General features: G+C 51.6%; 1 protein-coding gene across 1 annotated transcript; it reads left to right on the top strand.

Moving 5' to 3' along the window:
* The first annotated feature begins 830 nt into the window (after window positions 1-830).
* LOC121914653 (heparan sulfate glucosamine 3-O-sulfotransferase 2-like) lies at window positions 831-12714 on the top strand. Its single transcript, XM_042438246.1, has 2 exons — window positions 831-1490; window positions 11035-12714. The coding sequence occupies exons 1-2, from the start codon at window positions 967-969 to the stop codon at window positions 11651-11653; spliced, it is 1143 nt and encodes a 380-aa protein (XP_042294180.1). The 5' UTR covers window positions 831-966; the 3' UTR covers window positions 11654-12714.
* The last annotated feature ends 3321 nt before the right edge of the window (window positions 12715-16035 follow it).

Here is a 16035-nt window from a genome sequence, read left to right as displayed (position 1 = left end):
GGGGGTCCAAGCCTTTTCCCTCTGCTCTGTTGGGACTGCCTCCCCTTGGCTCTGGGTTCAAGGCCCCGGCAGCAGGCCTTCCTGGCGCCTGGTCCCAGGAGGAGGCGGGGCGGGGCTCCCTGGCCCCTCCGCAGGCCTTCCAAGGGGGCTCCAAGGTGTCCTTCTGGCCAAGGCCTTCTCTGGGCTCGGGCATCTCTGCCACTCACAGCATCTCCAAGGGCCATCTAGACTGGACCCCTGCCATGCAGGAATCCCCTCTTAAGGCACCAGAACCAGCCCCTGCCTGCCTCCTCTGAGGCTGCCAACTGGCAGGCACCGGGCCCAGGCCGATCCGGGCCAAAGGGGCTGAGTCTGCTCCCGTGCTCCGAGGCCAAGCGGGACAGGAATGGGGCGAGGGCCCAGGCCCACTTGGGGAAGGGGCTGCCCAGGGCTGCAGTCCGGCGGGGCGCGGGGCGAGGGAGGGGGCGTGGCCAATACCGGGGAGGGCGGGGCCAGATGCCCCTCGGCTCCTTGGATTGGAAACTAGTATGACGCCCCTTGCCAAGGGTCCTGCTGCTTTCCAAGCCAAGCGTCCCAAAGGGAGCCTGGCCTAGTGGTTAGAGGGCTGGGCTCTGGGTCACGCTTTCTTAGCCCCAGAGGAAGGCAGGGGCTGCCAGGTCCGGGGGGGCGAGTGCCGGCCTCCGCCCCTGAAAGCCGGGCGTTGCCGCCGCCGCAGCACTCTGTCCGTGCTCAGAGGCGCCCTCCCCGAGGGAGAAGGGGGCGGGGCGGGCGAGGGGCGTGTCGGGGCGTGTGACGTCAGCGGGGCCTTAAAGGGGGTGGTCTTGGCGGGGATTAGGGCGGCTTCGGCGGCGTCGGCGGGGCTCCTGGCCGCCTCGAGCCCGATGGGAGCCCCGCGGAGCCGGAGCCGGGGCCGGAGGCGTCGGGGGCCTCGTCGGCGGCGCCGGGGTCGGAGGAGGCGATGGGGGGATGGCGCCTAGCGGGGGGCGCCGGGGGCTGCCGAGGGGCTCCGTCGGGGGGCTCCGTCGGCCTCGGCTCCGTCGGCCTCGGCTGCTGCTGCTGGCGGGTTGGCTGCTCTCGCTCTCGGCCACCTTCCTGGGCTACAGCCTGCTCCTGGCCTGCTGCCCCGGGCCGCCCCCTGCCCCCCCGGAGGCCCCGGCAGCCTTGGCCCCCTCGGAGGACCAGTGCCTCCCGGCCGCCGTCCACCACAAGAGGCTCCTGCAGGAGAAGCGGCGCCCCTGCGGCCCCGGAGAAGCAGCGCCCGCGCCCAGGGCCGGCAACGCTTCCTCCTCCTCCTCGGGGCTCCGTTCCGGGCCTCGTCTCTGGCCGCCGGGGTCCGGGAGGCGGCTGCCGCAGGCGCTGATCGTCGGCGTGAAGAAGGGCGGCACCCGCGCCGTCCTGGAGTTCATCCGCGGCCACCCCTCCGTCCGCGCCCTCGGCACCGAGCCCCACTTCTTCGACCGGCACTTCCAGCGGGGCCTCGAGTGGTACAGGTCAGGCCCGGGGCTGGGGAAGGAAGGAGGGCCCTTTCGGCGGGTCTGCCTTCGTGCCAGGCGGACAGGAGCCCAGGGGGCCCCCTTCCTTCCAACCACTAGGCAGTACTGCCTACCAGGCGCCAGCCCCCTTTCCCTCTCGGCTGGGGTTGGTTCTTGTGTCTTTGCAACTTACTCTCCTGAGGTTTTCTGGGCCAGATTTGTCCAGAGGGCTTTTGCCTTGGCTTGACCAGAGTCACCAGCGCCTGACAGGGCCAAGGCAGAGGCCCAGTCCAGCACTCAGACCACTAGGCCAGGCTGCCTGCAAGGCCTCAGAGGTGGTCAGGGGTCGAGGCAGTGGGCTCCCCCCAAGGTTTCCAAAAAAGAGGCTGGGGAAGGACAGGGCTCTTGCCCATCAAACCCCCCCCCCCCCTTTCAGCCCCATTGACTTACATTCTTTTTCTAGACAGAGCTTGATATTGGTTTAACCATCAAAAGGCACATCCAAGCAGATGCAAAATTCTGGGACTCTCTGGCTGCATCCATACTGGAGAGATAACCCGGTTTGGCACTGCTTTAACTCTTTTCTGGCTCAAGGCTATGGCATTCTGGGAGTTGGAGTATGTTGTGGGCCCAGAACGGAGCTCTCCTTGAGCCAGGACAGTTAAAGCAGTGCCAAAACAGGTTATTTCTCCAGTGCGGATGCAACCCCACAGGGCTACGTTCCTAGTCCTTGCAGCTTTCCATTGCTCTCTGCCTTCTTAGTCTGCCATGCTTCCTGCCTTCCAGTTCATAGAGCCACAGTGTTGGGTCCTTGTGCCATTTGGCATCCGAACACACTGCCACACTTCCCTGGCCCTAGCCAGACCCTTCCTTTCAGGCTCCCAAGGAATTTGGGGAACCCCTGGTGAGAGAAACCCACCCTCACCGCCTCCAGACCCATTTTTAAGCCCAGCGACTCTAGCACCGAGAGGAACGGAGTGGCGTCCGTTTTTGCCTGGTGTCGGAAGCCTGCCAAGCTAAACACTTCATTTTCCTGCTGACAAGTGACTAAAGCCCAGGATTACCCAGGGGCTGGCTGGCACTCTGCGCGCGGAGAGTTGGGTCCCTGCCACGCACACCAGAGACAAGCCTAAACAAATATTTACCCTGCTGTGTTGCAAATCCAGGGGCGGTGGGAAGCCTGGCACTGGCAGCGGTGGGTGGGTGGGCATGCGGGGGGTGCCAAGCGAAAGCCACCAGCCTGCACTTGGGGGAGCCATTCTCTCTTTTAGATGCATGTCAAGACATACACATTGCATGCCAGGTGAGCAACCTATTTCAAACCACAACAGTCCTGTTGGCCACCATTGGAGGAGACCCATCGCCTGAATTGGAAGAGGTCTACCTGCAAGGGTTGGTGGGTCTCATGCAGATGGGGCTAACCAAGAGGATTTGTGTCAGTCAGTGGCATCGCAGCAATACCGACTGGGAGCATAGAGTGGGGGCTGTGGGGGTGGGAGAGGCATTGCTATTCATATATTTAGGCAGAGGGAATACATGAAAGAAGAGGAGGAAGGGGTGAGCCCAGTGTTCCTTCCTCGCAAGGCAGTTGCAGACTGGGTCTCTCTCTGGAGAGCGCATGGTGGCCGAAGCTGCAAACCCACCCGCCCACCTGGGCATGGCTGGTCCCCTGCACCCATGAGTACCCAAAGAAAGAATGGGTTCATTCCTTTCTTCCTTGTAGAAGTTTTGCACTGCTGCCATTTCCCAGAGGTTTTGTCCTAAATGGGTCTGGTGCCCTTTCACTTCTCTGCCCGGTGGAATGGAGGCAAGGGGTGGATGGTGAGAAATTGTTGGGCAAGATGACAATTCCTTTCCTCCATCCACCACAGTGTCCCACTGAAAACTGGGTTCCTGGGCTCTCCTTTGGTGGGGAGTGGGTCCACCTGCATTTTCGTCAAAGCCGCTCCACGGGGGTCGCGTGGCCTGGCAAGATTCCCACCCGCCTCTGCCACTGTTGTGCCTTCTGCTTCCTTTCGGGAGAACTGTTCTTGCACCTTGTGCTTCCCCCGCACATTTGTGCACACTTTCTGTACATGCAGGCAGCCAGTTCACACCACTAGGCCATCCACCTCTTCTCCTGGCAATGCAACGCTTTTGCAGGAAATGTTTTCCCTGAGTCTGACCTTTCCCTCTGTGGCCTTCTATGGGTCCCAGGGACAGACAATTGACCCTTGCTTTCAGAATCCTTTCCTCTTGCACCCGACATCTGAGCCCTTCTCCTTCCAAGAAGTGAAATAGAATGTAAAGAAATTGTGTGTATATACATATACATACATATACATACATATATAAAATTAAAAATGGAAAGCCAGCATAGTGTAGTGATTTGAGCATTTGGATTATGACTCTGAAGACCAGGATTTGAATCCCAGGCAGCTCAGCCATATAAACCCACTGAGTGACCTTGGGCCAGAAGCCACACAATCTCAGCCTCGGAGGATGGCAATGGCAAACCCCTCTTTGAAAAAACTTGCAAAGAAAACCCTGTGATAGGCTTGCCTTAGGCTCACCATATGTCTGCAACGATGTGAAGGCACACAACAACATTAAAAATGATGGCGTACTAATAATGGAATCTTATGGTTAGCCCTAACTAGAGGAGACCCATTGCATCGGTGGGATGTACCTGACATTGGCACACTATTGAACAACTGGTGCTATGAGTGTGCTCCGCCTGGGAGATTAGAATTCAGACCAGTAAAAAGCAAAAAAGTCCCAATAAAAGCAGCAGTGCACTCTATTAAAAGCCTTTCCTTGTAAAATGTTTAGTCCTACAAAACCTACCAGGAAAAAAAAGGGGGGGGGATGGTCTTTGCTTCCAAGTGGAAGGAGAACAAGGCCATTGCAGGCTCCCTAGGAAGGAAAGTCATGAGGAGCAGCCACTGCCAAAGCTGCAGCTGCAGGGGATCTTCTTGTCTTTGGAGAGTGGGACAGCTGCAGACTGGCCTTCCTTCCCAGTGCTGGGATCCCCTCAAGGAATCTTTCCCAGAGCTCAGGACCTGGAGGCTCTTCTCTGGTCCTTAGGGGAAGAAGAAGGCATCTCAGGGTGAGAGCACTGCCTTGGAAAGCATGTGTCTCTGGATATATATATTTTTATCCTTTGCTAGACTTGGTAGTTTTTCTTTGAATGGCAAACTCAAACACACTAAAAATCAGGTTTAATGTACCTGCATAATTACATCACAGGGTGAATGTTGGGGTGACATGTGTCTCCCCTCGGCCCCATTTAGGGGCTGGTGTGATAATACACTAGCATTTCTAGTTCTTTAGGATCGTCCTCGTCGTCATCATCATTCCTATTGTCTAGTAGTTATTTTTTTGTTCTCCTCATCTCCAATTGTTGCATGGAACTGTGATCCCAGCACCCCCGTCTCACAATATCTGAGAGCCCCCGGTCTCCTTCCTATAATTTATGACCACATTTGTTTCGTATCTTTCATAATTGATTAGGAGCGGTGATTTTGTGGGTTTTTTAAATACACAAATGAATGGACTTAATCCTGGTGGAACTGAGCATTAATAAGCCCAGAGGTGGCCCATGAGGGACACAGCGCTTTTATGAATCTCCGATCGCCAGCCACTTATAAAGCTGTCCTCGGCTGATAGATGACCCAGACCTCCTTGCTTGCCATCGGAAGCTGGTCGGTGGCAGGGATCCCTGACATCGAATTAGCATCTTGCTGACACTGGTTGAACAATAAGAATCGTAACCTGGATTTATGAGGCCCAGTGCAACGCCAGCTGGGGGAAGAGGCAATTATGCCAAGGCATTAGCATTAGCCTTCGCCTTGCCCAGGATGCAGGTTGGCCAAGCCAGACATGCAGAACATGCTTGGTTCCTTTGGCCACAGAAGGGAGGGCAGAGCAGGTGCAGGGGATCATGTTTCGAGTTTTCCCTGCTTCATCCCGGCAGGGAAATTATTATTATATATGGTTTTTTGGGGGGGCTCTATGGCCATGTTCTAGAAGAGTTTATTCCTGACGTTTTGCCAGCATCTGTGGCTGGCATCTTCATTCATTCTTCTTTCTCTGAAGATGCCAGCCACAGATGCAGGTGAAACATCAGGAAGAAACTCTTCTAGAACATGGCCACAGAGCCAGAAAAACCCACAAAAAACTATGGATGCTGGCCATGAAAGCCTTCGACTCCACATTGAAATTGTTATTATTTCCCTTTCCTCCATAGCCGTGTGTGTACCTGCAGACATATGGGACGGAGAAGCATCCCTTGTAACCCAGAAGTGCCTGAGATTCCCACAGATACATAAAACCTGGGAAGTCTTTCTATGGAGCCCAGACACCCAGTTCCAAGGGGTTCATAAGAATAAAACCTTTTAGTAGCGCCAGAGCAAATGCGGTGGAAAAGTGTCGGACTAGGAGACTGTGAGACCAGGTTTGAATTCCTTGTCAGCTATGGAAAGCAATGGAATATGGAGAAATCTGGCCAAGACAACATTAGTAGTAGTATTGTGGTTTGAGTGTTGGACTAGCACTCTGGGAGGCTGGGGTTTGAATCCAGCCAGAGAAACCCAGCCTTGTGTAGCCTTGAGCAAGCCATGCTCCCTCAGCCTCAGAGGATCCTGAGAAGAAAATGTGCCCAGAATACCATAGGAGAGGGTTGCCAATGCCATAAGTCACAGTTGACTGGAAGGCAGAGAACAAGAAACCGGGAACAACAACATCATCTGTGCAATGTTGGCAGCAAGAGCTTCCCTCCCTCTCTTTGCAAGGAGGAAGATTTTGCATTGATATTGATCACCCCCCCCCCCCCCCAGCTAAGGAATGAGAGAGAATGAAGCAGAAAAGCCCAAGGAGGGCAACAGAAACACTCCATCCAGAGGGAACCCCACCTTCTCCCAGGTTCGCTTCAGGGCTTCAAGGAGCACTGAAGAGATGCCCCATGGCTGCTTTCTCCCCCTTTGCCCTTCAGAAAGGGGAGAAGAAAGAGTGTAAAAAGAGCATGGGAACATTTCTTTCTCCTTGGAGACAAAGAAGAGGAACCTCCTGACAGTAAGGTCTGTCCGACAGTGGAACAAACTCCCCCAGAGTGTAGTGGAGTCTTTAAGCAGAGGCTGGATGGCCATCTGTCAATGGGGATGCTTGGATGGAGAGTTCCTGCATGGCAGAAGAAAGGGGTTGGACTGGATCAGGGCCCTTTTTGGGATCTCTTCCAAGTTCCAACTCTACGATTCTATGAGGAGGGAGCAAGCTTGTTTTCTGCTGCTCCAGAGAATAGGACCCAATGGAGCAGTGGATGCAATTTGCAGGAAAAGAGATTCCAGTTCAGCATTAGGAGGAACCTCCTGACAGTAAGGCCTGTTACAGACTGCCAAAATAAAGCTGCTTCGGGTCTCTTTGGAGGTATGCTGTTTAAATGATGCATGTGTTCTAAGAATCCGGAAGCTGCACCAAAGCTGCACTCTAGTGCTTAGGAATGGAGTGTGGCTTTGGCACAACCTCTGGACTCTTAGGACCCATGCATCACTTAAATAGCATACCTCCAAAGAGACCCAAAGCAGCTTTATTTTGGCAGTCTGTAACAGGCCAAAGAGCTTTTTGGCAGAGGAAGATGCTTCTGCCTCAAAGGATGATGGAGTTCATGAAGTGTCCTGACCCTTTTCTTTAAAAAATGGGGGGGAAAGAAGAGGACGGAGTGGGAGGCAAGGCTTTGGTCTGTTGTCTTTGAAGCAACATCAGAATGAGCTCTGAGTGGGGGACCTTTTGTCTGAATCGCTGCTCTTGAGCCACTTGCAGATGAATTGATCCCGGCATTGTTGTTGTTTTCTTAAACTCAATTCACTCTGCTGCATGTTATTAGTTATATTCCTTACATTGTTTAAACATGGGCTGAGAATAGTGGAACCGGGATAAAGTTATTAATGAACTGATCAGCCTTTGATTCTGATTAATGAATTAATCAAAGGTTTGACTTTGCGTGGCAATTGGCTTATTTATTCATATTTATCATTGCACTGTATTAATTAACTTGTGCTTTCTGCATCTGGAATGGCTTTTTTAATTGATGTTTTTACCCATGAGCCGCATATTGATGGCCGAAGACTTGATTACTATTTAATGCTTCAAAAGAATGTAGCGTTTCCAACTTTTCCCTTGAACGCTCAATCTCACTCTCTCTAAGATATAGCTATTAAACTGGACTTTAAGATTTAAGGAGATGTGAAATGTTCTCAGGGTTTGGGACTGGGAACGGGCAAAAATAAGGCTTATTTCAGCAATTGGACAGAGAAGCTCAAATAATAAATCAATCAATTGCAAGAGTAGAAGAAGGTCGAGGACTCATCATTGGAAGCACCCAGAACTTGTTTTCATCCAAATTCAGAAAATCTGACTTAAGGATCACAACCTTTTAAAAAAGAAACCATTTTAATTATACAGAGGAGGCGATGCTGGGAGCCCCAGGAGTTAAAACGGTTCCTTGCACAACCTTTTCTTGCCTCTGAAGAACTTTTGAACAGATGTTAGAGCAAGGCTGCATCCACAATGCAGAAACAATCCAGGCTGGCTCCACTTTAATTGCCATGGCTCAATGCTATGAAATTCTGAGAATTGTAGTTTTGTGGGACATTTACCCTTCTCTGTCAGACAACCCTGGTGCCACAACAAACTATAAATCCCAGGATTCCATAGTGCTGAGCCATGGTGGCTAGTGTGCTGTCAAACTGGACTGTTTCTGCATGCAAACTGGACTGTTCCTGCATGCAAACTAGACTGTTTCTGCATGCAAACTGGGCTGTTTCTGCATGCAAACTGGGCTGTTTCTGCATGCAAACTGGGCTGTTTCTGCATGCAACCCATGTAAGAGCAGGGCCTGAAAAGAGGCACTTGAAGAACTGAAACAGAGTCAAACCATTTATTGGAATGTGACTTTGGAAAACCAGAGCAGGCTTCTGCTAGAACAGGAGAATAGAGAGGAGATAGACATTCAAATTAGGAAACATAATTGATATCTTAGAAGAAGGTGCAGGAGGATTTTAATTTTATTTTTAATGTTCAGTCTTGATAAGGATTGTACTGAACCTGAGGTTTATCTAAGTTATGTTTACAAGGATCGATAGCAATTAGGCCAGAAAGGAGAGAGCTTCTAGAGATGTGTTGGTTAGATTTATAGATTTGGAGTCACAGGACACAGTTGCGGAAGGTTTTCAAAAGAATTGTGGCGGGAACTGAGGCATCTATAGATATATATCACCTATTGCATTAAAATGGAGTAAGGGGATGAGGTTTTCAGCACAGCAATTATGCAGCATGTTTATGAAGTTTATAGTTCCGTATTTGAAGTGGTGAAAGGCTTCGGGTGGGAGCCGAAAGTACCGCTGCTAAAATAAAACAAGGCATTGATGGAGAAAAAGAGAAAATAAGGATAGGTGAGGAGCTGTTAAGGCTCTTCCCATGAAGGATAGTCTGTTGGGGTGCATTGTTACTTAGAAGTATGTTGATACTACATGAGGGCTGCATCCACACTGGAGAGATAATCCAGTTTGGCACAGTTTTAACTCTGTCTGGCTCAAGGCTATGGAATTCTGGGAGTTGGTTGTGGGGTCCAGAGCTCCGCTCCGCTCTGGGCCCCCAACAAACTCCCAGAATCCCATAGCCTTGAGCCAGGGCAGAGAAAGTGGTGCCAAACCAGGTTATTTCTCCAGTGTGGATGCAGCCAAGGGTTAGAGCATGGACCTTATTTTACTCCTGGCCTCCATGGGCCAGAAGAGGAGAAGAAGTTTTCCTTCATGGCTGCAAGGTACCTGTGGAGGGGTCAGTCCTGGCGCAGCCCCAGTGGAAAAAATACCGCCACACAGGTGGACGGGAAATAGCAAGGCTCTGGACACCCATCCAACATGTGGCAACAATTCTGGCAGCCGTAACCAAAGGGGGGAAGGCTACTTTCCCAAGCACTGGAAAAGAGGAGGAAGGCCTGAGAAACGGGAACCGGACCTCCGTCACCTTCTCCATCAGAGGAAGGAGACTGGAGTCATACGCTGTCTCAATTGGTGCCCATAGGAGCCCTCTGGGTAACAGCAGAGAAGCTTTGCTTTCGGCCTCTGCTTCCAGGGACTCTCTGAGGCCGCTGGCTTTGCACCTTCTCCACTCTGTGAATTTCAACATGGAGAAATGTAAATGCACAGATATAGGATGGGGGACAACTGGCTGAATGAGAGACTTATACATGTGAAAGGGATCTAGGAGTCCAAGTAGACCACAAGTTGAACATGAGCCAACAGTGTGATGTGGCAGCTAACAAGGCCAATGCAATTTTAGGCTTCATCAATAAAAGTAAAGTGTCTAGATCAAGAGAAGTAATAGTCCCACTCTATTCTGCTTTGTTCAGGCCCCACCTGGAATACTGTATCCAGTTCTGGGCACCACAATTCAAAAAGGACATTGAGAAACTGGAGCGTGTCCAAAGGAGAGCGACTAAAATGGTGAAGGGTCTGGAAACAATGCCCCATGAGGAAAGACTCAGGGAACTGGGGATGTTTAGTCTGAAGAAGAGAAGGTTAAGAGGTAATATGAGAGCCCTGTTTAAATACTTGAAGGGATGTCATATTGAGGAGGGAGCAAGCTTGCTTTCTGCTGCTCCAGAGAACAGGAGACAATGGAGGAATGGATGCAAGCTCCAGGAAAAGAGATTCCAGCTCAACATTAGGAGGAACTATTCGACAGTGGAACACACTCCTTCCTTGAAGTGTAGTGGAGTCTCCTTCCTTAGAGGTTTTTAAGCAGAAGCTGGATGGCCATCTGTCAATGGTGATGCTTTGATGGGAGTTCCTGCATGGCAGAATGGGGTTGGACTGGATGGCCCTTGCACTCTCTTCCAACTCTATGATTCTATGATTCACTCCAAGGAGGACTGGAGAAGGATGGCATGTTCTCAGCCAGTCCTTCCAGATTCTTGTGGAAATGCCAGCGGAGAGCATAGGTCCAGGGGTGGGCACCCTGAGCCTCCCTTGTGCCAAGGCAGTGCCAGCTGAAAAGCAGGTCTTCCCCATCTCCATCCATCCATGCTCTAAACCATGCTCCTCTCTGGAGCCAGTGGGAGCCCAGCTGGGAACTAACTACCAGAAGGGAGCAAGTGATATGCTCTACTTCTGATCAGAGGCCCAAGATAATAAAATCACAGGGGGGATCTTGAGAGACAGAAAGGGTTCTGTGGAGTCGAAGGCTCTCATGACTGGCATCCATAGCTTTTTGTGGGTTCTTCAGGCTATGTGGCCATGTTCTAGAAGAGTTTATTCCTGACGTTTCGCCAGCATCTGTGGCTGGCATCTTCAGATTCTGCTTTCATCTCTCAGACAGTGGAAGGCCTTTGGAAATGGGAGGATTTGAGAGCATTGAGCAGGTCAGACTCAGGCCCTTCATGAAATAGAGATCCCCCTTACCTGCCTTATATGAATGTAAAAGAGAACAAAGAAACTGGAAACCATTGTGGAGGGGTGGCTCAGGGGGCAGGGACTGTTCTCCAGTCAATAAATCTCACCAAATCCCTCCATTTCTCTGCCTGCAGGCGCCTGATGCCCCGCTCTTTGGAGACCCAGATCACCATGGAGAAGACCCCCAGCTACTTTGTCACCCGGGAGGCCCCCCAGCGCATCTTCAACATGTCGCGGGAGACCAAGCTGATCGTGGTGGTGAGGAACCCGGTCACCCGGGCCATTTCAGACTACACCCAGACCCTCTCTAAGAAGCCCGACATCCCCAGTTTCGAGGGCCTCTCCTTCCGCAACCGCAGCCTGGGCCTGGTGGACACCTCCTGGAGCGCCATTCGCATTGGACTCTACGCAGTGCACCTGGAGAGCTGGCTGCACTATTTCCCACTCTCCCAGATGCACTTTGTCAGTGGGGAGAGGCTGATCACGGACCCGGCGGGCGAGATGGGCAAGATCCAGGACTTCCTGGGCATCAAGCGGCTGATCACCCAGAAGCACTTTTACTTCAACAAGACCAAGGGCTTCCCATGCTTGAAGAGGGCAGACGGGAGCAGCTTGCCACGCTGCCTGGGCAAGTCCAAGGGGAGGACCCACGTCCAGATCGACCCCGAAGTGATTGAGCAGCTGCAGGACTTCTATCGGCCCCACAACATCCGCTTCTATGAGACGGTTGGCCAGGACTTCCGGTGGGAGTAGGCGCCTTGGCAGCGCAAAGCAGCCACACGTGGCACTGGGCATCTGTCTTCCAAGGAGGGTCAGCCATGGGCCGGGTAACACCGGGGAGATCCCCCCTTCTTTCTCCTCTTCTGCACTGCCTCCGTCTATGTTTAGGCACTTTGGGCTGGAATTAATGCCCCAAAGTGCCAAGAGGTGGCACCCAAAGCCCCCTGGTTTGCTGGCACAGAATATAAGCCCCCTCCCTCCTTCCCTTTGGTTTGGCAAGTGGGCAGCTCAAAGGGGGAAGATGGGCTCCAGGGATCCCTTTTCAGTGGTGCAATCGGTACGTGACTATGCCCATGGATGGATTTTATTTTTCATAACAATGATATATAAGATAATGATATTTAAGATATATATTAATATAGTCTATAAAGATCACTGCCTAAGCACTGATTGGCACACCTGGCTACATCCACACTGTCACCGCTTTCACTACCCTGGCTCAAGGCTATGGAATTCTAGGAGGTGGAGTTTGTTGTGGGCCCAGAGCGGAGCAGAGCTCCACTCTGGCCCCCACAACATACTCCAACTCCCGGAATTCCATAGCCTTGAGCCACAATAAAGTGAAAGTGGTGCCAGACCAGGTGCCCCAGTCTGGCACTGCCCAGACCAGCCCTCCTTGCCCTTGCCCTGCCTTGCGTCTGGGGCTTCAGGGTACTGGCGGTCCCCCTCCCCACATCTTTACTCCCCTGCAGCCATTGGGACACATTGTGAGGAAGGGCTCCTTCTCGAGTGGGGTAGCCATTGTGGCACACCTCCCCATTCCTCTTTTTGTCAAGTCTTTGGCAAGAGCCCTGTGTGACCCAGAAGACACCAGGCTGCTTCCAGGGAGGCCTCCAAAGACGCGTGCACATACTCTCCCGCCCGACATCCCTGCCCTGCAAGTAAAGCACAGATCTCTCCTGTTACGGGTAACTTCAGTCACACAGCCCTGCACCCCTTTCCTTGTTCAGGATTGTGACTCTGCTCCCTTGTATCCTCACGTTCCTCTTATAAAATAATAACAACAATAATAATAAAAAACCCTCAAAACTCCATCTGGTCTCTGATAGAGATGTTTTTCTCTTGTGGGTGCAAACCTGGAGCATCTAACTGGGTTCCCTTCTCCGCCTCTCTCCAGACAAGAGGATTGTTCCCTGGCAGACTGGTCTTGGTGGTTCCTGGGCCAGTTAATCCATCCTGGCTTTTAGTGAGAACTCCAGAGGAGCTGCCAGGGCTCTATGTTCAGCATGAGAGCCATGTAATCATAGAATCATCTTTATCAATGACTTGGATGACAGAGTTGGGGGCATACTTAGCAAATTTGCAGATGACACAAAATTAGGAGGAGTAGCTAATACTCCAGAGGACAGGATCAAGATTCAAAATGGCTTGAATAGACTAGAAAGCTGGGCCAAAGCTAACAAAATGAAATTCAACACGGAGAAATGTAAGGTACTGCACTTAGGGCAAAAAAATGAAATGCACAGATATAGGATTATGGGGGACACCTGGCTGAACGAGAGACTTATACGTGTGAAAGGGTAGTAGTTATGTGGGGTGTAGTGGTTTCAATGTTAAACAAGGACTCGGGGTCCAAATCCTTATGGATACCCCCTGGGTGACTTTGGGCAACTGACACTTTCTCAGCCTCATAGGGGTTTGGGGGCACATACCATACCAGTTGACACCCCAGAGAAGTGGTTTACACTTAATGGGGTGCTACAACTGGAGGGACTGTTGTGGTTACTGGGCAGGCAAGAAGAGGTGCTGCCTTCCTTTCTTGTTTGCCCAGAAGCCATGCCATGCCCCAAAGTGGGTCCTCTGGAGGCCTGGTGCCACCCCCTTCAGCAAAACCCCTTCAGGTAGCCTGAAAAGCCTCCGTTGTTGTTGTTGTTGTTATTATTATTATTTTCTTTTTAAAAAGCAGGCTCCCAGTTCCAAGCCTCCCTTGCCCTGAGATGGCTGGTTACAGTTATAGCTGTGCTTTTATCCTTTTCCTCAAAAGTAAGTGCATTGATTTCTGATTACATTTTAAAGCGCACCATGAGTCCTGGCTTGTGAGGAATGATGTGGGATACACGCACACATACTTTAAAAATAATATTCGGGGGGGGGGGATCTGCTTGCTACATGCTGTAAACACATTCCTCCCCCATCCACTTTGTGGTTTTCTCCAGATTCAAAGCAGAAAAGGATGCAGCCACAGCACTAGGGCGATTTGCTCCTTTTTCTCCCCCTTTCAGTAAAGCCACAGCCCTACAACTAGGAAAGTCACTGAAATGAGTTGTAGCAGCCCCACTGCAAAAGGAGTGGCATCATCCCTCACTGGGTTATATCCCTCAGATTGCAATGCCTGGTGCCTTGGCTCCTGTCTCTGGGGCAGGAGGCCTCCACTGTTTTCTCCTGCAGCCAATTATGTTAAGCAGCTCACCAAAAAAGCAGGAGGGAAATAACCCTCCTGAAGATAATTGCCTTAACAATCGCTAGCCATACATTGAGAAAGGAATAAACAGTTGCATAACAAACAAAAACCCATCCCTTAAATGACAACCATCTCATCGTGTCCAAAAGCATCAATTAAGCACTCATTGCTATGCAGAGCGGCTCTCTTTGTCCTCTTTGGCAGGGTGACCCTTTCCTCTGGAAAGAGAGGCTAGCTCCTTCTCAGCTTGGGTTTTGTACCCTTCCTGGGAAACGGAGAGGACCACCTTTCTCTCCCCGTGGCTTCCCCTCCGGTTACGTGCCACCCAACATTTCACAGGTGAAAACCAGGACGCACACGAGGCCAAGAAGCATCAAAGTGACACAAATTATTAAGGAGGAGGAACAGGCTGGGAGAGGCTGCAGCCGTTTGCTTTTGCCTGAGCCATCTGGGAAAGGCAAGGGTCCATCCCCTCCACTCCTCTTAGCCCCCCTTTGAGTTAATGGAGTGCAAACCACTTTTGCTCTTTGAATGCAATTTGCAGCCATTAAAGTTAAGGCAAAGGGGGAAAGTGGGAGATGAGGGAAAGGGAAATTGGGAGATTTTAAAGGCAGCTGAAAAAGTGGGATCGGGGAATTGGGGGAGAGGGCCCCACTGGCTCTTACTCCGAAACCCCCATTGGGACCACCAGCCCTACAGCTTTCCTGGATGGGAAACTCCAGTCTGACCCACAGAGGAACCAAGGCTGCGGCAAAAGCCACACTCCAGCAGTATCAATATATCGATCGATAAATAAATAAATAAATAAATAAATAAAAACCAGTAAAACAGGAGTGATTTGGTGCTATTAATAAGTAGCAAAGCTTCCTGGCCCTTTGGACTGAGAAGGAGTTGATCCTTGCATAGCAACGCATTTAATGCTTCTCACGATGCATTCACTTACGAGGCAAATTTGGTGCAGGAATTGTGAAGGATCTGGACCTCGGTATGAGCCAGGCCTCAGAACCAAGAACATTAGGAAGGCTGCGAAGCATGACTTTGAGCATAGGCAGAGTGATTTCTTCCCTCAGAGCTCAGGCTGCCTTTTGCAAGAGGGACTTCTGGGAGGGAGGGATCCTGGCAGTCTTGAAACCCCCGGGTGGAACTGAAACCTCCAAAATTGGAAGGTAAACCCCTGGAGCCCCCACCCCACCTCAGCCAAAAAAATAACCCTCACCTAAACCTGATGGAGGACATTCGCCACCTGGTCCAACTGGGGGCCCTTCCTCTTTGGCAGCCCCCTCCTTCCAAGGGGCCTTAAGTGGGGAAGGGGGCTGGTGGGGGGGCAGAGTGACAGGAGCCCCCCCCCCCAATGGCACACGAGGGCAAGGGACACATCTAGGCACGCTCCGCTGTGATGCCACTCATACCAAGCAAAATGGCTGACACCAGATGGATGACGGGTGTGTGTGCGCGTAGTAAGTGCATCAGGAGGGGAGGCAATGCGCCAACCCAGAGGAACTGGCAGGAAGATTCATCCTTCCCTGGCAAACACAGGGATGCAGCAGCACTTGAAGACCTTTGGATGCATTCTGCCATCAGCCACATGGTCAGAGAAGGCAAGCGGCTTGGGCAAAGCGAGCAGAAGGCAAGGACTGGACCAGGGGCAGGAGTGGCACATCAGCATCTTCAGCATCATCTTTATCTTTATTTACAGCCTACTCTTTCCCCCAAAACTGGAACATTACACTTTAAAAGGCAGTCATGGCTGGTGGCCATCCAAACTTTGGCTCCTGGTGGCATTTTGCACTCCCTCTGGGCATACCTTCCATGGTGACCCTCAAAGGGATTGGCTTTCAGGGATTTGACATTCCCCTGGTTGGGTCCAGACTGTAAGTGTGGAATTGCTCTGAAATGCCTGCAGTTGGCCTGTTTTGTCCTATACATTTCTAACTGGATTTTGCATTCTTGTCGC

This window comes from Sceloporus undulatus, chromosome 8 (assembly GCF_019175285.1).
Source record: "Sceloporus undulatus isolate JIND9_A2432 ecotype Alabama chromosome 8, SceUnd_v1.1, whole genome shotgun sequence".
In the NCBI taxonomy this organism is placed as follows: domain Eukaryota; kingdom Metazoa; phylum Chordata; class Lepidosauria; order Squamata; family Phrynosomatidae; genus Sceloporus; species Sceloporus undulatus.
This window is presented reverse-complemented; position numbering and strand designations above follow the sequence as displayed.

Coding starts and splice junctions, on each gene's coding strand:
- LOC121914653 (XM_042438246.1), top strand. CDS start 967: ATGGCGCCTAGCGGGGGGCGCCGGGGGCTGCCGAGGGGCTCCGTCGGG. Junction 1,491..11,034: donor CGGGGCCTCGAGTGGTACAG/GTCAGGCCCGGG, acceptor CTCTGCCTGCAG/GCGCCTGATGCCCCGCTCTT.